This window comes from Mytilus californianus, unplaced genomic scaffold (genome assembly GCF_021869535.1).
Source record: "Mytilus californianus isolate M0D057914Y unplaced genomic scaffold, xbMytCali1.0.p SCAF_7, whole genome shotgun sequence".
Lineage (NCBI taxonomy): Eukaryota > Metazoa > Mollusca > Bivalvia > Mytilida > Mytilidae > Mytilus > Mytilus californianus.
Genome location: NW_026262723.1, coordinates 42,629,739 through 42,656,156, shown reverse-complemented (window position 1 = coordinate 42,656,156; position 26,418 = coordinate 42,629,739). Strand labels below are relative to the sequence as shown.

At 31.7% G+C, this 26,418-nt stretch overlaps 1 protein-coding gene across 10 annotated transcripts in view; it reads right to left on the bottom strand.

Annotated features, from left to right (window-relative positions):
- The window catches only part of LOC127709457 (uncharacterized), a 378,921-nt gene that overhangs the window by 238,232 nt on the left and 114,271 nt on the right, over positions 1 to 26,418 (bottom strand). For 7 of the 10 annotated variants that reach the window (XM_052215024.1, XM_052215025.1, XM_052215026.1 and 4 more), the window contains exons 25-29: positions 24,360 to 24,554; positions 21,361 to 21,578; positions 18,422 to 18,680; positions 17,836 to 17,985; positions 15,879 to 16,037 (exon numbers count right to left, since the gene is read on the bottom strand). The exons of 1 other annotated variant lie outside the window; for it this stretch is intronic. In XM_052215024.1, the coding sequence (XP_052070984.1) occupies positions 15,879 to 16,037; positions 17,836 to 17,985; positions 18,422 to 18,680; positions 21,361 to 21,578; positions 24,360 to 24,554 (981 nt within the window). The remainder of the gene's footprint in view (positions 1 to 15,878; positions 16,038 to 17,835; positions 17,986 to 18,421; positions 18,681 to 21,360; positions 21,579 to 24,359; positions 24,555 to 26,418) is intronic. 2 more of the 10 variants (XM_052215029.1, XM_052215028.1) reach the window with 2 other exon arrangements.

Here is a 26,418-nt window from a genome sequence, read left to right as displayed (position 1 = left end):
CCTGTTTATTTACTTTTGACCTTAGTTATTTATCCCTTATAATTTATAACTATGTATTTGCATTCAGGTATCACAGATCAAAGTTATTCGTTCATTGTGTGTTAATTTACGTTTTTTGATTGAGTTAAGCCTTCCAATTGATATTTTATAGTGCGTCTTTCTATGTTGTGATGTTATACTATTGTTTCAGAAAAAGGGAGAAGGTTTGGTACCATTAAAACGTTTAAATCCGCTGCAAATGTTTGCACCTGTCCTAAGTCAGGAATCTGATGTACAATAGTTGTCGTCTGTTTATGTAGTTCATACGTGTTTCTCGTTTCTCGTTTTTATATAGATTAGACCGTTGGTTTTCCCGTTTGAATGATTTTACACTAGTAATTTTTGGGGCCCTTTATAGCTTGCTGCTCGGTGTGAGCCAATGCTCCGTGTTGAAGGCCGTACCTTGACCTATAATGGTTTACTTTTATAAATTGTTACTTGGATGGAGAGTTGTCTCATTGGCACTCATACCACATCTTCCTATATCTATGTGTTTGATATTTTAAAATTATTAAATAAAACAATGAATCAAGTTAATATGAAAAACTTATATAAAATTCAGTTGGACAAAGTTTTTACTTGTTACGACCTGATATTTTTTTTTAACCCAGATCATGACCAGCATTTCCATTTTCACAAGTTGACAGGTATAGCAATAACTAAAAAAAAATAGTTTATTCTTTAAAACTTTCAAAAATAGTTGATCGCCTCTCATTTGAAATTGTCTGAGACAATTTTGATATAAATTTGATAAAATAATTATACATGCAAAATATAGTTTATCTGTCAAAGGGTAATAACTAAGGAAAAATGTTGGTCTGCAGTGATTTTTGAATTCATCAGAGACATTGCGAATATAACCTTCGATATTAATTTTACAGAAATCTGGCAATTGTACACGTTAGAGCACTTACAATGCAATCTTCCATATAATTAAAATTTACAAAGAAAATAACTCTTTTGAAAATAGTTGATCTGTACTGATCTTGGAACTTGTCTCAGACATTGCTGATAAAAACCTTTGATATAAATTTAATAATAATCTGTCAAAAATTGTACAGCATGTAAGAGTGCTTACAATACAATTTCCTATATTTTTTTATCCTATTGGCAAAAATTTCTTTAAAAATCTGGCAAAATTTTTACATGTGAGAGCGCTACGTATTAGAATGACAGACAGATGCCCAGTATTTCTGTGTTCCTTCCAACGTATTGCGTGAGGGCTAAAAAATCATAAGCAATAGTGGCTGCCATCTTTTACACACTAAGAAATGGTAAAGCAATTTAAAGATAGGAACCCCAATATAAAGAATTAATGATTTCTTAACTTTTATGCAGATCACTTCTTTTTGATAATTTTTATCTATATCAATTATAGATTATAAGATAATTGCAATCAAAGAGCTAGGTCGCTCCGAGGGATAAGATTACCATTGTTTCAATTGATATTAGTAATCTATCTAAAATAAATAACTCATGCTGTTACATTGTTATACTTTTTGGTATTTGCACATACCACACCTGTGCGTTACCCTCACTGTGTCCAACACTATTCTTTTTTACTATATGTTGTGGTGATGTCTCTAGACACCTCAATTTGAACAAACATTTTGAAATTCTGATACCGCCACTGTGTAAGTTTTACTCTACTAAGGTAGTCTGATTTTTCATATTTGTAAGCACGTAGAACTCGTCATGCTGATCAATTTTAAATGCACATCACGTATTGCAGTATAAGCGTCACGTACTGCAATATTTACATCATATATCAAAATATTCGCATCATGTAACATGTTTTTATTTTCACATCATGTAATGAAATTTTCACATCAAGTAATGAAACAACCACATCACGTGTGACGTAATGAAGTAACCACATCACGTAATGAAGTAATCAAATCATGTTATGAAGTTATCAAATCACGTAAAGAAGTTTCCACACCATGTTAAGAAGTAACCCCATCATGTAATGAAGAATTCATATCATATAATGAAGTATTCATATCATGTTATAGTGTTTTCATACCAAATGATGAAGAATTCAGATAAAGTAATGGAGAATTCATATGAAATAAACGTATTTGACATAATATAAACAACATATAAGGCAGTGATGGCGTTCCATAGACCAATATTTGATTATTTACATTTTCTGTTTTATTGCCGAGATTGACAGTAGTTTGATTAGTCATAAAATTTACGTAATCGATCTCTGCTGAAAAATAATCAAAGCGAAAATGTGCTGTAAATGCAGTTACCTACAGCGTTTGCGATTTTATAATCCAGACTGATTATCTTTAAACATCAGATATTTAGACATTGTTCAAGTATTATGGCATGAAAATGCTACAACATATTATCCATGAATATATTAATGCACTTTAATTAATATCTTTTAAAATTAAAATTTTACGGCTACAGATCATCTTAGGATTGAATTTTCCGAGAAAAACATCGATTTATATTTACATTCATCAAATGCAATTGAATATTTAGGGTCAATTTTGATTTTCATTATTTGTGCAAATTACATCTTGAGTTTATAAGAAAAAACATTGCAGTTCAACGTGATTGCTTGGAGTGAATTTATCGCGAAAACATTGAGTTACATGATGCATCTCTAAGTGTCCACTCTTTCCCAGAAAATCGTGATTCTTAAAACAATATACTTAGAGCAAAAAAGTAACAATTCGGGTTTTATTTTTGATTGTTGATTGCTGACTGCTCGTAAATAAAATACTATAAGTTAACCTTCCTTTGATTACAAAGAGAAAATTAAAGCATCATCTTTTATTCATGCCTCCCTCGTTTTTATTTGTATTAATTGGCTTTGGCGTAAATATGAAAAAAAAGAAACATGCTAAACATTTATAGCATGATAAATAGATGAAAAATTAACAAGCAATAACACTAGCTATGCATGTTTTAAAGCAATCATGAATTAATTTTGTTAGAAACATTTAAGACTGTCATTAGCTAAAGCACTATCTATCACATGTCTATATATTGCATTGACAAATGCTATTTAATAACTAAAGTACTATCTTGGAACACTGGGCCATGTAAGAAGTACAGGCTGACTTGACTGCCTTCCGATCGATGTTTTGACAACAATATTCCACTATTTCATCAATGCCGGGGTCATATGGAAAATTGAACACCCTGAAAATTAAACCGGGATTAAAATCCAATAAGGAAAATTCAACCCGGGGTCAATTTGCCATAGCGGAAAAATTGAACCCCTGTATTTCGTTTAAATGAATGTAAATTAGGTTCAGCATTATAACTAATAGTATATAAAGTAGTTTGAATAGCTATGACCATGTGAAAATCTGAAATCCATACAGGGGTTCATGTTTCCATAGTAGGGGGTTCAACTTTCCATGGCTGAGTAAAAATGTTTTAAAATATTTTCTTAAATGTTTTATTCCTACCAAATTCTCATTAATTCATTACTACTAAATAACGTAGCTAAATTAGCTATTAAAAATCTGAGGTTTTTAGAGAAAGTTGATAAAAACTGACAAAAGCAAACGCAAGACTGAATCAACCAACGCAACAAATGGACAACAAACGTCATATTCCTGGCTAGGGATAGTCATTTTCCACCGATTTAACCTGGTGTTACAGCTAGTTAAACTAAGAAAACGCTGTTGCAGTGGACCGCTTGGCAAATGAATTGCAGCGAGTTGTCAATGAAACAAATCTTGTACAGCACAGAATTTCAAGCAATCAAAAACTAGTCTTTCGCCAGATTTCGCAAAGATCAAGCACAACTGAGACAAACACTTTTGCCAATAACGAGTGAGAGATGGTTTCATTTTTTCTGAAACATATTGGTCGCCTGAATACAGATAAAAAAATAAAGATAATGTGCATAAATTCAGGTTGTTTTTGTTGGGTTGCTGTAAGCAACAATGTATCTTAAATTAATGTACATTATACATAGAACTAGAATGTACAAAAACATACTTCCTTCGATTGAAATCTTGTGGTTACTAGACAAATTGCACATTAATAGGTAGTTGCTTAACAAAGGATCTGTTATCAAGCTATCACTTTATTTAGATATATGTATTAAAATATTTTTGTGGTCAACCATGCATTTCAGCTTTATGTGCAAATAAAAACTCAAATAGTCTGAATTACGATGATTGCTCAGCATAGGCAGTTGCAAAACAAAATGTTCATGGTATGCAGTTGGTAAGCACAATACATGTAGTAATGCTATTGGAAGAAAAAAGTACCAAATTCATATAATATTGAACTTAATTGTCCTCAGTGTCAACGTTGCATAAAACTATAATATAAACTGCTTGAGATAGTTTGACGAAAATCTTCCCCTTTGGTAGAAATTGCTTAGGTAGATCGTGTGCTTCAAGGGAAGCCAAACATTATAATGTAAAAAATATGACAAACGAACATCTGCACTAAGTTCTGATTGATATCTTTTCAATTTTAACATTTTCAGGTAAAAGATTATTACCAGTGATACTAACATACCCTTTGAAATGTACCTTCATTTTTTATATATAACTTACTATTTGTTGCTAAGGAAAACTCTATATATTATGATGATTATGTTGATACAAAATTGTATCATTATAAAAGGCAAACATGGTTACTGAAGATATCAGTATAGGATTTAATATGAATTCTTAGAAATATGAAAGTATTTGCTTATTTAAAATAGTTGATCTGTACTGATTTTGGAACTTGTCTGAGACATTGCTGATAAAAACCTTTGATATAAATTTGATAATAATCTGTCAAAAATTGTACAGCATGTAAGAGTGTTTACAATACAATATCCTATATAAATAATATTTCCAAGGTGTTGATGTGATCGTATTGGCATAAATTTCTTTAAAAATCTGGCAAAATTTTTACATGTGAGAGCGCTACGTATTAAACTGACAGACATATGCCCAGTATTTCTGTGTTTCTTCCAACGTGTTGCGTGAGGGCTAAAAATCATAAGCAATAGTGGCTGCCATCTTTTACACACTAAGAAAGATTGAGATCAGGTTTAATCCAGATCTACTGGGAGAATTTTTTACACCCCAATATAAGGAATTAATGATTTCTTAACTTTTTTGCAGATCACTTCTTTTTGATAATTTTTATCTATATCAATTATAGATTATAAGATAATTGCAATCAAAGAGCTAGGTCGCTCCGAGGGATAAGATTGCCATTGTTTCAATTGATATTAGTATTCTATCTAAGAAAAATAACTCGTGCTGTTACATTGTTATACTTTTTGGTATTTGTACACACCACACCTGTGCGTTACCCTTACTGTGTCCAACACTATTCTTATTTACCATATGTTGTGGTGATGTCTCTGGACACCTCAATTTGAACAAACATTTTGAAATTCTGATACCGCCACTGTGTACGTTTTACTCTATAAACATTTTTTACTTCATTTCCGAGGAAGTACATACGTCAACAAAATTTTTATTTCAATTTTAATGACTTTATCTGTGAATGAACTTCGTAAACAAGAACAAAGAATATTCATTATATCGTATTTATATCATAACTATTTTCGTTACTGGACGTAGTTCATATGTGTTATTGAGGGACCTATATTTATTGAAACGTCTACTAAGGTAGTCTGATTTTTCATATTGGTTAGGACGTAGAACTCGTCATGCTGATTAATTGTAAATGCACATCACGTAATGCAGTATTAGCGTCACGTACTGCAATATTTACATCATATATCAACGTATTCGCATCTTGTAACATGTTTTTATTTTCACATCATGTAATGAAATTTTCACATCAGGTAATGAAACAACCACATCACGTGTGACGTAATGAAGTAACCACATCACGTTATGAAGTAATCGCATCATGTCACAAAGTTACCAAATCACGTAAAGAAGTTTCCACACCATGTAAAGAAGTAACCACATCATGTAATGAGGAATTCATATCATTTAATGAAGTATTCATACCGTGTTATAGTGTTTTCATACCAAATGATGAAGAATTCAGATAAAGTAATGGTGAATTCATATGAAGTAAACGTATTTGACATAATGTAAACAACATATAAGGCAGTGATGGCGTTCCATAGACCAATATTTGATTATTTACATTTTCTGTTTTGTTGCCGAGATTGACAGTAGTTTGATTAGTCATAAAATTTACGTAATCGATCTCTGCTGAAAAATAATCAAAGCGCTAGTGTGCTGTAAAGGCAGTTACCTACAGCTTTTGCGATTTTATAATCCAAACTGATTATCTTTAAACATGTTACTATTCATTGAAAGCTAACAACATCAGATATTTAGACATTGTTCATGTATTATGGCATGAAAATGCCACAACATTTTATTCCATGAATATATTAATGCACTTTAATTAATATTTTTTAAAATTAAAATTTTACGGCTACACAGCATCTTAGGATTAAATTTTCCGAGAAAAACATTGATTTATATTTATATTCATCAAATGCAATTGAATATTTAGGGTCAATTTTGATTTTCATTATTTGTTCAAATTACATCTTGAGTTTATAAGAAAAAATATTGCAGTTCAACGTGATTGCTTGGTTTGAATTTATCGCGAAACATTGAGTTACATGATGCATATCTAAGTGTCTACTCTTTCCCAGAAAATCGTGATTCTTAAAACAATATACTTAGAGCAAAAAGGTAAAAATTCGGGTTTTGTTTTTGATTGTTGATTGCTGACTGCTCGTAAATAAAATACTATGAGTTAACCTGCCTTTGAGTACAAAGAGAAAATTAAAGCATAATCTTTTATTCATGCCTCCATCGTTTTTATTTTTATTAATTGGCTTTGGGGTAAATATGAAAAAAAAAGAAAAATGCCATAGCGGGAAAATTGAACCCCTGTATTTCCTTTAAATGAATGTACATTAGGTTCAGCATTATAACTAATAGTATATAAAGTAGTTTGAATAGTTATGACCATGTGAAAATCTGAAGTCCATACAGGGTTTCATGTTTCCATAGTAGGGGGTTCAATTTTCCATGGCTGAGTAAAAATGTTTTAAAATATTTTCTTAAATGTTTTATTTCTACCAAATTCTCATTAATTCATTACTACTAAATAACGTAGCTAAATTAGCTATTAAAAATCTGAGGTTTTTAGAGAAAGTTGATAAAAACTGACAAAAGCAAACGCAAGACTGAATCAACCAACGCAACAAATGGAAAACAAACGTCATATTCCTGGCTAGGGTAGGGATAGTCATTTTCCACCGATTAAACCTGGTTTTATAGCTAGTTAAACTAAGAAAACGCTGTTGCATTGGACCGCTTGGCAAATGAATTGCAGCGAGTTGTCAATGAAACAAATCTTGTACAGCACAGAATTTCAAGCAATCAAAAACTAGTCTTTCGCCAGATTTCTCACAGATCAACTGAGACAAACACTTTTGCCAATAACGAGTGCGAGATGGTTTCATTTTTTCTGAAACATATTGATTGTCTGAATACAGATAAAAAAATAAAGATAATGTGCATAAATTCAGGTTGTTTTTGTTGGGTTACTGTAAGCAACAATGTATCTTAAATTAATGTACATTATACATAGAACTAGAATGTACAAAAACATACTTCCTTCGATTGAAATCTTGCGTTTGCTAGGCAAATTGCACATTAATTGGTAGTTGCTTAACAAAGGATCTGTTATCAAGCTATCACTTTATTTAGATATATGTATTAAAATATTTTTGTGGTCAACCATGCATTTCAGCTTTATGTGCAAATAAAAACATAAAACGCATATGCAGTTGCAAAACAAAATGTTCATAGTATGCAGTTGCTAAGCACAATACATGTAGTAATGCTATTGGAGGAAAAAAGTACCAAATTCATATAATATTGAACTTAATTATCCTTAGTGTCAACGTTGCATACAAACTATAATATAAACTGTTTGAGATAGTTTGACGAAAATCTTCCCCTTTGGTAGAAATTGCTTAGGTAGTTCGTGTGGTCCATGGGAAGCCAAACATTAATAATATGACAAATGAACATCTGCACTAAGTTCTGATTGACATCTTTTCAATTTTCACATTTTCAGGGAAAAGATTATTATCAGTGATACTAACATACCCTTTGAATTGTACGTTCATATTTTATATATAACTTACTATTTGTTGCTAAGGAAAACTCTAGCTATTATGATGGTTCTGTTGATACATAATTGTATCATTTTAAAAGGCAATCATGATTACTAAAGATATCAATATAGGATTTAATATGAATTACTAGTATATGAAAGTATTTGCTTATTTTTTTTAATGTATAATATTTTATTACAAAAGTTCTTTTGTGTGGTTACTAAAAAGTGTGTTTGCTAGGTTTGCTACTATGCACTTTTTGAAATGCAAGATTCAACCATAATATATATTGAATTGTTTCGAAACCTGACATTTTAATCGATTTACATGTCTTTTCCAGCAGAAAATGCATGAAAGTTGGATATTTTAGTGAGTTCCATGAAACCCGTTGCTAGGCAACCAAATGTTTACGTAAACACAAAATTTTCAACATTTTTAAAAGGCTCTATGCATAGACTAATGATGAAACGACTATAGAATTTTCTGAAGGGGACCAAAAATGACACTTATCATACCTTGTCCGTTTGCTCTTGAGACTGTTGTTTGATTATTACAAGCTACTGTAAATGTGTCATAATATTCAATGAAGTATAAACAAAGTTATCAAAGTTCCAAAAAAAAATAACCCTCGACTTGAAAGAAATAATCAAATCTATATATATCTGAATATATTATCGTTCTATTTAGATTTTTATAAAATCAGGAATACTTACAAATAAACACATCTGATGAATACTTATATAGCTAAACATATAAAATGTTTGGGTTTTTTTTTTTCATGTTTGCTCCTGTCACAAGTTAGGAACCTCTAGACTTTGAAAGTCTTGTTTTTTCTGTTTTTTTTTTTTCTTCATTTGTTTGTTTCTGAGTTTAGTGTGGCGTCTATTTCGCTAAACATTATTGTTTAGGGGCCAGCTGAAGCCCGTCTATGGTTGTGGCGTTAAAGAACCATTGGTGGCCTTGGGCTGTTACGCCCTTTGGTCAGGTTGTTGTCTTTTTGACAAATTTCCCGTTTCCCTTCTCTATTCTTAATGTATTTGACTGAAAACATTTGATCATTAATGATCAGCAAGTGTGATTGGCCTGTTACAGTGCTCATAATATGAAACTACTAACCGATTACCTATAACTATCGGTTGACAGCAACCAACCGACTATCGGTTATGATTGCATGATTATAACTTGTTCTTTTTTCGTATGAAATCAAGCATTCAATCACATTGATCATGTCTTATGCATATATTCTATATCATTGCAGATTCTTATTTGTTCATGTTTGATCTTTCGTTTACTTTTTATAATTTAATTAACACAACAACTGTTAATTAAAACAGTGAACCAGTTTGGGATAAAGACAAAATTCAGACTGAACATATTCTGTTTTATAATTACAACATTTATTCACAAAAAAATCTACATTGCAATGGTGTTACTCAAAATAATATAAAGGACCTTATGTATCCTATTCATTTCATGATTTTTTTATATTGTTCAAATCATACCTGAGAATACAACTAAAGTAACAGTTGTCTCAGTTCATGTCTGAGAAATTAAAAATAAATTATGTAAACTATTATCTTTATGAATATCATTGTTTCTTGTTAAAAAGATATATATTGTATGTCGGTTCGTATTTTGTCCCCCGCCGCAATTGGGTGCTGGGGACATAGAAATACTTGGCGTCCATCCTGTCCTATAAGCACTCCCACACGTACAATGGCCAGGTTTTTATGACATTAATATTTGGTTTATGTCACGAATGTTTCAGACGATGTTGTAAGTAGGTGGCTATCAACTAATTTTAAAGGCGTTATGTCCCTTTGGGAAAAAGAAATAATATGGAAAATTGCATTGTCAACGATCACAAGTTTTCATTTCCTATAGGATTTTTTAAGTTAAAATTAAAAGTCTATATCATCAATGTCTTGGACGAGAGTTCGAAAATAAACGATGATCAATTGTTTTGACAGTAGTTATGTCCTTCTAAAATGTTAAGTCAATTTAAAACTATATAGCAAGCATTCAAAAGCATCTATTTCTTGTCAGATATCAATGAAATGTATATCAAATGTGTGTATTAGCAATGTCTTACTGCAGCGGTGAATTTTATAAAGGTTTATTTATGGATTTCAATGCATCCAAAGAAGACACCTGGAAATGTATCAAAATGAAAGAATAGATATTAAACTTATTTTGTAAACATGCCGATAAAAATCGTTGGTCAAAATTCCCTAAAAATTGGGGTTTTATTTTTGCGTTAGAAATGTGTTTAGTCTATAAAAAAATACTGATACACTAAAATGTCAATTTCTAATATGAATCACAGCATCCCGTCTAAATTTGAAGACTTAAATGATAAAAAACGACAATGAATTTTCAGATATTTAACATTCAAATTGTGTAAATCATTTTTATTTCAGTAGTGGTTAACACGATATTTTCCTGTTCTGTTTAAATTATAGCAAGGCAATTACTATTCGCTTCATTTGTATTGATTGTGCATATACACTATGAAATATAGTTTATTAAAAACACTTTCATTTGAAACATTTCTAACATGTTTTTTTTTTTTTCGAGAATGTCATAATGTAAATAAGACGTGTCATTTGCAATGGATATTGTTTTATTTTAGATCACTTTAAGTGGTTGTTTCTGTCTTTACGTTTTGCATATATATCATTATGTTTTTAACTCAATTATTTTTGTTATCTGTAACAACGACGAGGTAATTTGTATTGTGTTTTTTATAATTGTTTACTTTCAGCTGTGTACATATTGTTAAAATGACCGTTTAAACATATTCCGAATCGTTTGTAAAATATGTCTGGAAAACGTCACAGTTTAGTTGGCCTTAAATAGCTTGCTCCAAAATAGCGTCCAGAGAGTACTACTTCTTGTTTTTGGCTGGAATGTATTATTTGGCAAACTAAAAGTTCTGCAAAATTATAATTTTCACTGACAAGGGCAAAGTACTTCATTTAAGCTACTGAAGTACAAAAATGTCCTTACTCATTCGGCCTGTACAACAACATATCTACTGAAAACACCAAAGAAATGAAAATATGAAGCGAATCTTTTAACCATGATACTGCATTTGTGCAGTTGATATCAGGAATAAATTATTATTTGAGGGATAAACACAAGGCCTTCTTATGTCGAAATTATTTAATAAATTCCATGCCTTGCTTCTAAATGAGCATGCTGACACATACACAAAGCATGAACTGCACAAAAGGTTGACGAAATCAGCGATTTAATTATTATACAACCAAACCAAGGTCAGGGCTGACATCGTATTCAGCAGTTCTATATCTATTGATGTTGCCATTAAAGCTTTTAATATACTATTTCACATTTTCACATAAATGAATCACAAATCTGAATTATCGTTTTAACTAGAAATGATAAATAGCATTACGATGGTTGGCGCTCATGTCGGCGATACATTCCTGTTCAAGAGTTGTGCAAGTCGTTAAATTCGGATGTATGTAATAGCTAACCAGCTGCAAAAGGTACTACAAGATGTGACACTACATCGGGTCTGCTTAGTTCAGGCAGAATATCCATGCTAAAGGCACTGAGAGAAACACCCCATCATGATCAATTCAATGACATATCTCAGTTATCTCTATCAGATATAGATGATTCAGTCGACGTCAGTCATAAACTGATAGCAAGAAATATAATTCGAAGGGAAAGTCTAAACGTTGCCATAACAATCTGAACAAACTCCGTGTGAATTGGCCACCTGTAACAATTCCATTGGGTTGCCTTTACAGATAGAAGGAAGCTTGGGATTGAACTGGTCTTGTTTGAAATGTCATCTGACTTACAATGACTTACTTTGACTTGCAGTTGTTGTCCATTCGCTTGATGTGTTTTGTCATTTGATTTTGCCATGTGATTAGGGACTTTCCAATTGAATTTTCCTCGGAGTTCAGTATTTTTGTGATTTTACTTTTGATTGAATTTTCCTCGGAGTTCAGTATTTTTGTGATTTTACTTTTTACTGCAGTATTTGGTGACGACGTGCAATGGAAAATCAATGTGAAGTAAAGGTTGCATCTGACTTTTTCCTGTAATACACTTTGTCAATGTCTGTCACTAAACCTTTGTTACAATATTAATTCGCGCATGACAGATTTCCATGATGTTCATGCTTGGTTGTCTGAGCTATTTACGTATTTTAAACATTCAAATGCCTTTTAAAATTACTTTTTTGACACTTTGTCTGTTATTACTACATTTCTGTAAGTTACCACACAAAAACAATTTCTGTTTCTTATGATAGGGTGATCGGTTACATTCCGAGCATCAAATAAAGCCAAGAAACATTGTTTAGATAATTAAAAACCAATTGTTCAGAGAATAATTGAAAGTCTTTCCACAAAAAAACAAGTATTTTGATATGAAAATAGTAAACATTTGGTTTAAGATGTCATTAACAGCGTCAAATGATAGCTTAAAGTACGCTGATTCCAAAAATATATGGTTTCTATACAATATTTTTTAAATTAGGGAAATAATTTGTTACTTCCGGTTTGAAAAAGGTTACTTCCGGTATTATTTAACTGTTTAATTGACAGTGATTCAAAAAATATATGGTTCTATATACTTTTACATTCAAAAAGTATAATAAAATAGCTACTTCCGGTTTACTCAGGGTCACTTCCGGTTCCTTTTTCAAGGTCATATGGCTTGCAACCAAATGCAAAAAGTCCCATGGATTTATCATGTATACAAATGAGGTAAAAGCAAAGGTCAAAATCTAGAACGTCAATTTAATCTATGACCTTGGGCTCAATTTCAAGGTCATCAACCAAGGACCTCAAATCAAAAGACCTTAGATCTTAATTATATTTGGTTCATGAGTTATATCACCATATGCATTTGTTTAAATAAAGAGGGGAGAAAACTCTAATTTGATGTAGGCGCACCCATTAAACCAATATGTATGTCTAACGACATGTCGCAACTTGCAATTAAGTAAAAATATGTTCTCGATATCTTATATCGTGTTTGAAAAGTGGTGAAAATAAGCCAAAATCCAAATTTAGAAATGACCTTGACCTTTGACCTTGACCCTATTTTCTTTTTTTTTTTTTTGGACCAAGGATCTCAAATCAAAATACTCTAGGTCTTTATCACTTATGGTTTACAAGCTATAACTACATTTTTCTTATTAAAAATACAAAAGGGGAAATAACTCCCATATGTAGTCTCCGGTCCGCTGCGGTCAAAATTATTTTTAAGATCCTGAAGATATAACAAGCAAATTGGTGAAATAATTTCGTCGTAATCTTTAACGGTTGCGAAGGAGATTTGTACACAAGAAAAACAGTGTTTGGGGAGATAACTCTTACAATAAAAAGTGTTTTGCTTAACAGGGTCAGTTTCAAAATCGTAATAACTGTTCGATATCAAATGCAAAAAATCTAAGCGACATCTTGCGAAACAAAAAAGCACCGTCAGAGAAAATTGGCGGAAGAAAAAAAAAATAATAATTAAAAACCAATTGTTCAAAGAACAATTGAAGGTCTTTCCACAAAAAAAACATGTATTTTAATATGAAAATAGTAAAATTCGGTTGAAAATGTCATTTCCAGCGTCAAATGATAGCTTATTGTACGCTGATTCCAAAAATATATGGTTTCTTTACAATATTTTTTAAATAAAGGAGATAATTTGTTACTTCCGGTTTGCAAAATGTTACTTCCGGTATTATTCAAACGTTTAATTGACACTGATACCAAAAATATCTGGTTCTATACACTTTTATATTAATTAAGTACAAATAAAAGGCAACTTCCGGTTTACACAAGGTCACTTCTGGTTGGCTTTTCTAAGGTTAAATTGCTTGAAACCTAATGCAAACAGTCCCATGGCTTTATCATGTATACATATGAGGTAAAAGCAAAGATCAAAATCTAGAACGTCAGTTTAACCAATGACCTTGAGCTGAATTTCAAGGTCATCAACCAAGGACCTCAAATCAAAAGACCCTAGATCTTAATTATATTTGGTTCATGAGTTATATCACCATATGCATATTTTTAAATAAAAGAGGGGAGAAAACTCTAATTTGATGTAAGCGTACCCTTTAAACCAAAATGTATGTGTTACGACATGTCGCAACTAACAATTAAGTAAAAATATGTTGTCGATATCTTATATTGTGTTTGAAAAGAGGTGAAAATAAACCAAAATCCAAATTTAGAAATGACCTTGACCTTTGACCTTGACCCTATTTTCTTTTTTTTTGGACCAAGGACCTCAAATCAAAAGACCCTAGGTCCCTATCACTTATGGTTTACCAATTACAATTACATTTTACTTATTTTAAATACAGAAGGGGAAATAACTCTCATATGGAGTTTCCGGACCGTTTCGGTCAAAATTATTCTTAAGATCCTGAGGATATAACGAGCAAATTGGTGAAATAATTTTGTCGTTATCTTTAACGGTTGCGAAGGAGATGCGTACACAAGAAAAACAGTGTTTGGGGAGATAACTCTTACAATAAAAAGTGTTCGGCTTAACAGGGTCAGTTTGAAAATCGCAATAACTGTTCGATATCATACACAAAAAATCTAAGCAACATCTTGCGAAACAAAAAAGCACCGTCAGAAAAAAGTGGCGGAAGAAGAAAAAAATAATAATCAGAAGAAGAAGAAAACCAATAGGTCTTTCCACAGAAAAGTGGAAAGAACTTATAATAATCAGAAGAAAACCAATAGGTCTTTCCACAGAAAAGTGGAAAGACCTAAATATATATTTCAAACAAAAATTATATGAACTCATTTTGAAGTTGCAACAAAAATATCATAGCTTTTGTCTGACATAAAAATGTCAAAAAACGTACAAAAACAGCCAAATGGACTAAAATCAATTTAAATTGTTTTCAACCCCTCCTTAAATTGCCGTGAAAGTTTTGAATTATTACATGTTGTTCTTGATTTAATTGTTTAATCAAAATTCAAGTCAATCCTTCAAGTTGTATGGAAAAAAAATGAAGTCATAAATGAAAAAAAAATAACCTAAAATCCATACTTTTATTTGACATCTCGTACAGTATTCATAAAATTTAAATATAATAATGTCCAATGATTTTTAATTTGCTTTAAATTCCTAGAACAATACCGACATTTACATATAAGACAATATTTGAAGTATACAGTTGTTGACGTTTAACAACATAAGACAAAATTGTGACCACTTTTCAGTCATACGCCTTCATAAATCTGATAATTCACAATTTTCTCTTATCAGGGATATATGATTTAGCCGTGTGCTTGGGTAGGACATATATTGCATTCATCTTGTCTATCCGTTCATCCGACAAATATGTTCGTCATAGTTTTACACCTTCGGACATAAACTTCATTTTGGTCAATTATTTACATCGTTTATTGTGTTGAGCATCACGTCACACATTTGGCAGTTCTACTGAAGAGCAATTTAGCGGTGATGTTTTGTAAGTTGTGAGCGGTTTTCATATTTATCAGACACCTATATGTACTTCTTATTTGTCTGTCCTTTAAATAACGAGTGAGGTATGCTGAGCGCGTCACAGCGTGTTTTTTGTAATTGTTGCCCTTTTAGACAGATAGGATATTTGCATTGACGAGGAAAATTGGAATTGTTCTTTTATATAAATAAATTAAAAAGTTTTGGACATCGGCAAACAATTGTTTAATTAACTCACTAAGATTGAATTAAGGCCTACCTTTACAACCATTGATGTCCGTTATAGCATTTTTCCCTGCGGAACTGCGACTATTCGGACAATGTTCACAGTAAGTTTTGTTTACCCAGTAATGATCTTCTGGACATGGAACGCAGGTTGGCACACCATCAACAGAGAAAAATCCGGCTTGACATACAGCTGAAATAATAGAACTTTATAACTAACATTGCACAGTTTTTGTTAATGGTATCAATCTTTTAGATATTTTCATCACAGAAATAACGCAAACTTTTTTTCAATATAAACTTTAATTTCTTTTCCGTTTGCTTCTTTAGGCAAATAAGCAATTCAAAGTTAAAATTTTGGGATCATTGAATTTCTTCACAACAATCATTAAAATGATTACTTGATTCTTAAATAGTTGACTAATGACTGGCAGTAGCTTCAAACTTGACAAAGGTTATGTAAACTGACAATGCATCTTTTGCAACGGGTAATATCAGCCACTAAAGCTTGTGTTATACTCCTTATGCAATAACAAATTAATAATTTAGTTTACAATTTTTTTAAAATAAAGCAGTTTCAAATACTAGATGATGTCTTGCCAGTGATAAAAGACAGCATATACGAAATCCTGGTACTTTTTTGTCAAGCATCCTCAAGTGAAGTCGTTTTTCCTAATCTTCTTGTTTAGCTCAGAATACTGGATACAAATACAGGACTACTAATAATGCTATAACTAACGTTTTTATTTTGAAAGTTATGTGTCCCAGTTCATTCGCTATGCCCGTGTCTGAAGTGACGTTTTGTATTTGAATGAGCGTAATCTATGTATAAATGATAAATTATTAAGTCAGAAATTTCGTTACCACAAATGACTTATTCCATAGATACAAATATTTGCTTTCCAAGTTTGGCTTTACCTGTAGACATCCTATTTCAAACGGAATAGCACATACTAATTTCTTACGGTGATGTTGGTTACCGAACCCGGAAATTTTGATACGTTCCGATAAACTTATTCTAACAGGTTACTTATTAAACACTGTAATTAGATCTTTTAATAATATTTTTTTTTTGTATAATTATTGATTTTGTTATCAGTAATATAAAACTAAACTAAATATTATTGTTATATATCGTTGTGTATCAATATGACGAGATAAGCCCTTTCCAACTGATTTTTATAGTTTGTTCATATGTTTTGCTGTAACACCACTGTCCTAGGTTAGAAAGAGATTTTAGCACTCACAAACATATTTAACCCCAAGTCAAGAGCCTGTTGTTTAGTGGTTGTTGTTGGTTCATGTCTGTTGTTTCTGTTTTTCGTGAATTAGTTTGTTATAAGTGAGGCTGTTAGTTTTCTCAATTGAATTGTTTCATATTTTTCATGTCGGGCCTTTTATAGCCGACTATATATTATGGATTTTTCACATTGTTGAAGGCCGAACGGTAGCCTATAATTTTTTACATCCACTCCGTTTGAACTTTGGTGAATAGTTGTCTTATTGGCAATCATACCACATCTCCCTATTTTCTTATAAAATTGAAAAGGTGGATCAATGTTCAGTGCTAACGTTAACCTGTCAGCGGCAATTATCAAATTAAATCTTACAAAAAAAATACTTGCAAGATTTGAGATAAGAATTTTTGTAAAATTCACATACTGAAATCTATCGCCTACTTTACCTATGATGATGTAATTTATGTTGAAAGTCTGAAATATGAAGATTTTACATTGACTTAACGCCATCAATGATGCATTTTGATGAGGTCAATGTCAGAAGAACCCCTGCCAGACAACATGTAAACCATGCAATCATTCAATACACCAAATATACTGGACCTCTTTCTTATAGTACATTTTTATATCTCAGAAACAGACATAACAATGAAAGCTTAATATTAACCAATGAATCGTGGAAATGAGGTCCCTTTCCTGATACATCTGTGTAAAGTTATTTATGTAAGCAGTTAATCTGGATTAGTTACGCACCTAAACATGAAGTTTTGTCCTCTGATGGAACAGGATTGTCTGAAGGGCAGACCAAACATTCAGTCTGACCAAAGTTACTCTGGAACCTTTCATCTGGACAAACATTACAAGCATTACCACCTATAGAATATGTTCCTGGAGGACATGGAACTGCAAAATAAACCAAATACAAATAAAACAAATATTTATTTTTCAATTATATCTAAATTAAATGATAGACATGGCTACCACAAAAGGCAAGACTTGTAAATATTTTAATAATTTTTAAACTTCTAAGTGTGTAAGACCGAATTTCCAAGCTACCGGAAATGTTATCATAGTTTATTTGAATGATACGATTTATAAGTCATTCAGAAATATTACTATTTTCTATTATAAAAACCAAGTTGATTCAATGGTGTCAGCAATGAACATTTGTATCAGAAATGAACACATTTCTTGGACAGTTGTATAATTGTTTCATATCAATACCTCAAATGTGAATTTCAAATATTACTGAACTTTCAAGTTTTCAAAACGACAAAAAAATTAATTCAGAAAGGTGTCTAATCTTTGCCGCCCAGACCAAATAATCTGAAATTCTTACTGCATTTTGAACTACTGTCAACTGTTGTCATTTTCTTGATTCCATTATCACACTGATTTCCACTGCTTATCACCTTGTTTGAATTATCTCGCGTGTGTCTGACAACAGTTGCTGTGTCACTGCTACACTGTGCAATGCCAGTATAATCTAAGAAATCAGTTCTGTTCATTTGGTTTACTAGAAGAATTCCACAAGTTGTCTTTTGACTAATTTGGTCTGGATCAGTGGAAGGCAGTTTAATTGTAAACATAGTTCTTAACTGCAAAACAAATAAAATCATAATCATAATAAAACCCATAAATTTGATTGGCATAAATACAAGACGTTACACGTTATTTATTGTGCAATGAGTGTTGTAAAATTTCAAATTATCGCAAACAGGAAGTGGCTGCACTGCAGATGTAAAAATTGCCTTCACTCTCAACTCATTATTATAAAGCTACAACCCAAATATGAAATTATTACCCTTCATACAAGCCAAAAAAACTTTGACGAACATTTTCCTTGTACAATGAGTGTTGTAAAATTTCTAATTATAGGCAAACAGGAAGTGGTTTAACAGTGGATGTACAAATAGCTTACTGGCTACAAATCAACACTATCAATATGCAGACCAAAGATAAAAGCATTACCTTCCAAAGGAGCCAAGAAAAGTTTCACGGAAATTTTCGTTACAGAAAACTATCTGCAAACATGAGGTAAATGCACGGTGGATTTGAAAAATGCTTACTATCTGGAGACCAAATATTCAATCATTCCATTTCATAGAAGCCACGAAAACTTTGACTAAAGTTTCCTGCCCAAGGTATTTCGGGCGGACAGATAGACGGAGTGGAGCAGTTACTAGACTTGCCTTTGGCAAAGCATGTAAAAAGACCAACGACTTTGAAATTAGTTTTAATTGTTCTATTTTTTCCAAAAATAATATAAGATGTTTATCATTATTTTCTATATATTTGCTTATTTTTTTTTGTGATAATTTTTCATATTCATGCTACCCAAGTGATATGGGATTTTCTCAGTCGTGCTTAAAGAGAATGTATGACGTCATGAGTCTATGTCATTGCCTAGGAAAACAGTGAAAAACAGATTATCAATGGTCTTAAAACTTAAGATGTTCCTTTCTAGGAAAAAGACCAACAAACAAACAACATTACAAAACACAACATAGAAAACTAAAGACTGAGCAACACGAACCCCACCAAAAACTGGGGGTGATCTCAGGTGTTTCGGAAGGGTAAGCAGATCCTGTTCCACATGTGGCACCCGTCGTTGCTCATGTTAGTACCAACCCGGTAATAAGTCTAATCCGGTAGGTCATCATCGGGGAAAGGGCGACTGGATTGTAGTTACGACAATTGGAACATTCGCTATCATCTGTGAAAAGGATATTCCATAACGGTCAACCAACTTGTGATGGCGTCTGTAAAATTCACGAAGGGCTGACTTCAACTTCACCATTTGGAACTTTTGGTATAATAGATTTCTCCTGAGCAGCAACCCTCTATCAAGGAAATCATGATAGGAAATACAAGCCCTCGAATATCGTATCAACTGGGAGATATATACTGCATATGCAGGCGCTGCTGGAATGTTGCTACATAGAAATGGAAAGTTCACGATTGGGAAGCTAAAATCATCCCTTTTGTCGAAAAGTTTTGTTTTCAACCGGTACTTATTGTCAATTATGAGATGTAAGTCAAGATATGGGCAGACTTAACTGTATCTGTTACATCTTTTATCTCAAGTTCGATGGGATAGATGCGTTCAACATAGTCACCAAATTATGAGTTATTTAGTGAGAGAACATCATTTTTATAGCGAAAAGTAAAGATAAAGGATACTGCTAACTTCTTTCTTTCTTCCTAAGGAGTTCCTGTATGAAATCAGCTTCATATGAATAAAGGAACAAGTACATGTAGGCAAGAAGAGAAGCGCAATTGGTTCCCATGGGAATGCCGATTGTTTGTTGAAAAACACGTCCTCCAAACGAAGATTTCGACCAGTCTGGCTTATTTGTAGATCTTGTCTTGCTGATCGTTTTTGGCTATTTAAAGTTTTAATCTATTACAGTTTTCAAGATAATGGACAAAAATGGTGAAAACGTTTATTAAATGGCAATAACTTCAATAAGGAGTAGACTAACGGTTCAATTTATGTTGACTTATTTGTAGATCTTATCTGGCTGATCATTTTTGCTTTTTAAAGTTTCAATCTATCTATTTTAGCTTTAAGGTATTAAGGAAAAAGAGAACAAATTGGCAAAAATTGTCATTAAAGAGCTATAACTCTAATAAGGAGTCGTCTGACGATTTTGCTCATGTTGACTTATTTGTGGATCTTGCCATGTTGATCATTGTTGCTTTTCAAAGTTTCTGTCAGTCTATTTATTATATATTTTCAAGGTAAAAGGCTAAATTCTTTTTAAAATGGTAAAATTCGTCATTTGAGGGCAATAACTCCCGTTAGATTTCGTCTGACAGTTTTGACATAAATGAACAATAGCTCTACATTCTGAACATTTTTGCCACTGAAAGATGTTATCTTTTCATAGCGGTTTTCGATATGATAGGCAAAATTGCATTTTACCACTTATGTTCTATTTTTAGCCATGTCGGCTATCTTAGTTGACAGGCGGGGTCATCGGACACATTTTTAAACGAGATACCCTGATAATGTGTGTGGCCTAGTTTGGTTAAATCTGGCCCAAAAGTTTCAGGGAAGATTTTTGTAAAAGTTATCGGACGACGACGGAGACGTCGGACGACGACGGGTGACAGACGACGGAAGCTAAGTAATGAGAAAAATTCACTTGGCGATTTGGCCACCTGAGCTAAAAATGAGAATTTATCAAAAAATTTAATTATTAAATTATATTCTTTATTAAAGAGACAATGATATCATATTAGGAACTATACATGTACATAACTATATCTTACATCAAATCCTGTAGTAATAGTCTGAGTATTTGTTATTACAACTGGACCAGCAGATACAACGATATTATTACATATGTTGTAAATCTCATTTGTTAATGATGCATTATTTGATTTGATTTTATCATCATGACCTGATTTACAGTCTTTAGCGAACACTTGATTTTGATAAGTTGTATAGACCACTTGAAGTACTATAATGTAGGATGGTTCATCATACTCTGAAAAATAGATATGTAATGTCAATTACTGGTATATTTCATGTTAAGGATATCCAAGTTTTATTTTATAATTTCTTGTTACTCATATTCTAATCAAAACCATTTAAAGATACCTACAACCATGTATTCTAGTTTAGTAAAGTAAAAGTAAAACATGGATAGAATATTGTTTATATTGAATAAGGGAAGTGATATGATAAGAGGAACTAGCTAGAAAACTGTCATGTCAGAAAGGGTTCTGCTTGGAGCAACTATAGAATTTCATTCCTGGTATCTATGATGAGTTTATTTACAACCACTGGGTCGATGCCACTACTGGTGGAGTTTTAATTCCCCGAGGGTATCACCAGCCCAGAAGACAGCACTTCTGTGTTGACTTGAGTTATCATTGATATGCTCATAATTATAAATTAACTGTTTACCAAACTCAGAATTTTTGAAATACTAAGGCTCGTCTACCTCAGGAATAGATTACCTTAGCTGTATTTGGCAAAACTTTTAGGAATTGTCTTCAACTTCGTACTTTATTTTGCCTTTTTAACATTTTTTGATTCGAGCGTCACTGATGAGTCTTTTGTAGACAAAACGCGCGTCTGGCGCAAATATAGAATTTCAATCCTGGTATCTATGATGAGTTTATTTGCAAATTTTTGTTCAAGACACACACAAAAATAAATTTGCTGATGTAAACACAGCAAGATAGTTGTCTCATCAGCAATCAACCACATCTCATTAAAAGATATTTTTATATAATTGGATATGAACTTTTAGTAATTTTTGACACGAGGAATTATTTCAAGACATGTAATCTTTAAGTAAAGATTAGTAAAAATCCAAACACTATATTTTTTTGTAGTAATTTCAAAAATTGTGGCCAAACATAATTTGTTTTTTCGTCTCCAGAAATCGATTTTTAAAAGAATAGAATGCCCCAATATTGATTTTCACTGAAACCCTAAAACTGATGTTTCTAAAATTTTAGCTTTTAACAAAAATTGATTTTTGCAACAATTTTGAAAAGTTGAATCTGGAGTGCAATCATACCTATTGATCAATTTTCTTTGAAATTCTAAAACAAGAAAATCCTTCTCAAAATAAGTGATTTCTAACAATAAGTTTACAAACTTATAGAAGTACTTCGAATCATTTTCACATAAATATCAATATTTTGTTGAAATTCTAGCGCAAAAACATGTTCTCAAAATTACATATTATTTAACAAAAACAATGTTCTTACCACATTTTAATTTCGAAACTGTAAATTCAAGGGCCATGTAAATAAATATTCAGCATTAAACTTGGAAGGTGAAAACTTTACATTTGTTCAAAATGCTCTTAATGATTTATTATATCATAATCGATATTTAAAAGAGGAAAATATGCATTTAAATGTTTTTCTATATGTATGTAAAAGTCAAGAAAACTCAGCTACTTCATTTATATGATTTTAAGTTTAAAGCAACTATATAATACAAATAATAACACCATTAAAAACACAATAATTCCAGTACGTGTCTTTTTTCAGAAATTTACTTCTGATAATATAATCGTCACAAAAATTACGTCACTTTTTGTGACGATGATCCATTCATGTGACGCGCAGTTTATATTCCATTTGTGGTGTCCTGGTGTGCTGTCGTAAATTCATCGGAGGTGTCCGTTGTAATTCTGCGGTTAACATGTTGTAATGTACTATTATATTATTTATTTATGTATTTCTCTGTGCTGAGTGTTCTGGCGTTTGTTTGTACCGTATTCCTGTCACGAAATGTTGTCATTTAGCGATATTTTTAACATTGCCATATAAGCGGTAAATTTGGCTAGCCATGAAACCAGGTTTAACCCACCATTTTTTTCTTAACATGTCCTGTAACAAGTCAGAAATATGGCAGTTGTTATCTACCGTCCGTTTCTATGAATGTTGGCGTTTGCTTTTGTTGTAGTTCAGTGTTTTTGTTGTTTCTTTGTTTTCCTCTTATAGTTGATGTGTGTCCCTTGGTTTTAGTTTGTTACCCGTATTTGTTTTTGCTTAATCGAATTATGACTATTGAACAGCGGTATACTACTGTTGCCTTCTTATATCCCTACATCTTTCATCTATTAAAGAAAAAATGTTTCATAAGTTGCAAGTTTACTCTCGGTCTAAATAGAGTACTAAAAAGAAGCAAAACAAAAGTTATATAATCGAAGGCAAACTAGAGCGAAAGTGTTGCTTAACAATAATTTTCATTACAAAAACAACGTAAGGTCGCTCGTTTTCACATCATAAAGATTGGTGTTATGTGTGATGATATTTTTATATTATGTTGTGAACTGGAAAATGGAAAGGACATATTGACAAGATTTCAAAATGTGGTAATTTGACAATGTTTGAAGACATTTTCCTTAATAAATGAATGACAATATGACATGCTCCCAATATCACATTTCCATGTTCAGAGAACAGTCAAATTTTCCTCAAACCTTAATTCACAGCTTTAACCTATCACATTTCCTTGTTCATAGAACCTTTAACTCAGGGTCAAAACCCCAAATTTGCATATCTATTAAAAGGTTGACCTCATATTGAGCATGTGTAATAATTTTCATGTTCATGTATGCAGGAACTACATCAAACTTAAACGTTTACCCTATGTCTCTTAGATGCAGGTGCGACAAAAAAACATATAATACTAAAAACGTATGGGAAATTTCACTTTTTTCCAAATTTTTGTAAGTAATAGCAAGACAATTAGTTTCTAAATGAAGTATAATTCAGGTAACTATATAATATTAACATACTTATGCATGTATCAGGAGGTAAAGCCGGCAGCCACATATTTTGTTCTGTGCAGTCATATGTCTTTGTTTGGTTGCCATCAAAGAACACAAATCCACTATTACATGTAACTGTGCAGCTGATGTTGCCAGAAGTACAAAACAGAGGTGTAGCATTTGGCACACTTACTGGGAAAGACTCTCTAAAACATGCAACAGCTAGAGAAAAAATGTAAGATATGAATAATTGGTTGTTAGCTAAATTATACAATTTTTTAATGTTTCACAGCATTTATTGCGAACCAAATCAAATTTTTCCACAGAGTCATCTCCTATTGGTCAATTTATTTACACTTTTGTTAGTTCTATTGTCCAATTGAATAAATACAATAGCTATTGTCCTGTTCAATAAAGCATCAGTTACATACAATTTTAACCATGTAAATTGTTACTTTTTCATTAAGGGACGATATCAATTAAATCTATTTAAAGTAGGCCAAATAAATACAAAAGGTTTACTTTGTTATGGTGAAATAAAATGTGTGACTGTGTTGAAAATATGACATACATATGTAACAGTGAATCTGTATACTCAGGGATAATTTAGAATCTCTAATTTTCAGGGACTCTGCATAATCACTTAAATCATCAGTGATTATATATAATCCCCGAAAATGATCAAGAACTATTACAACTAAATTCCCTAATGTGATGTGAGATGCAAGTGCACGTATACAAGTGCCTGTATAAGCATGTGATTGATTATGGAACATTCAAATGCGAAACAAAAGCTGAATTTTGGTCTGTTTTGTATGGTTTTTATAAGAATTCAATTTTCAAACAGTTACAAACTTTAAGAAGAGATCTTTTTCAACTGAAAATAGGGTAACTAATGTATTGATACATGTATTCATTTGCATAATGTCGATTTCTATCTGACGCAGCTTATGTTAGACTAATAAATCATCTCTTGTGTTAGGCTAATAAATCATCTGTACTTCTTTAACAATTTTGATTTCCTATTCATTTGTCAAATCTTCAGTGAATAGTTTTTCCGGTGATGGGTAGATATTTTATTTTCAATTCAAATTAATAATACAAATAATCTCATTGATAGTGATAATTGTAAATGCATTGTTGGCCAAAAGACAGTGTCAAATGTACATGCATTGTCTGTATGTTAATGTTTTCTTTGATCCAATTCACAAGGAATTCAAACGGAGAAAGCTAATGCAACTAAATATGCAGAGCGCATGTTTGAAAGATCGAACAAAATATTCGAGAAGGTCTACAATGGCTGTAATGTTTTGATACAGATTCCGCATGTTGATCTCGAAAATAGTGAGCCCAAAAATATAATGTTCATCGTTCATGAAAAGACTGAAAACAGTATATGCCTGGCTTCGAAACATGAAGTGTAGTGTGTATCCTACACATAGAATAAATTGGTGGTAGCTTATAGTCTTTAATTGGCAACTTTTTTTATACTCAAACTTTATTTCTGTTTGACGCGCGGCAAAATCAAATTGAACATTTGAAGGAAAGGGTTTCTTAAAATTGAGATGTTGTGGCAAAAACGGATGTGAGAAAATCAGGGCAAATCTTTCATGATAGTAGATCTTATCAAAATTTAGTTTGTAAAAAAAAGATAATTTGTTTTAGAATATTACGTTAAATATTTTAATATTTATCATGTTTACGTTTGTAAATATGTTTTAAAATGAATTATGGAATGAATTATTTAACTTTTATTCTTTTTTTTTATAAAATAAACTGTCTCTTCCATCCAGATATTATGTATAATCCCTGGCATTTTATCTAGTCATTATGGATAATTCCTGGCATTTTATCTAGGAATAATGCATAATTCCTCCAACTTTTAGTGACTATAAATAATCCTTAAATTCACTAGTGATTAATCATTTGTTGAACATTATCCCTAGTTATACAAATTTACTGTAACAAATATAGTAAATGTAATACTCTAGGCTAGCAGCGCTTAGATAAAATCGTATAAAATATAAAGGTCTAAAAAAAAATTGCTGAATTAAATCCAGGACGTACGTTTTTTTTTTATTTGCTT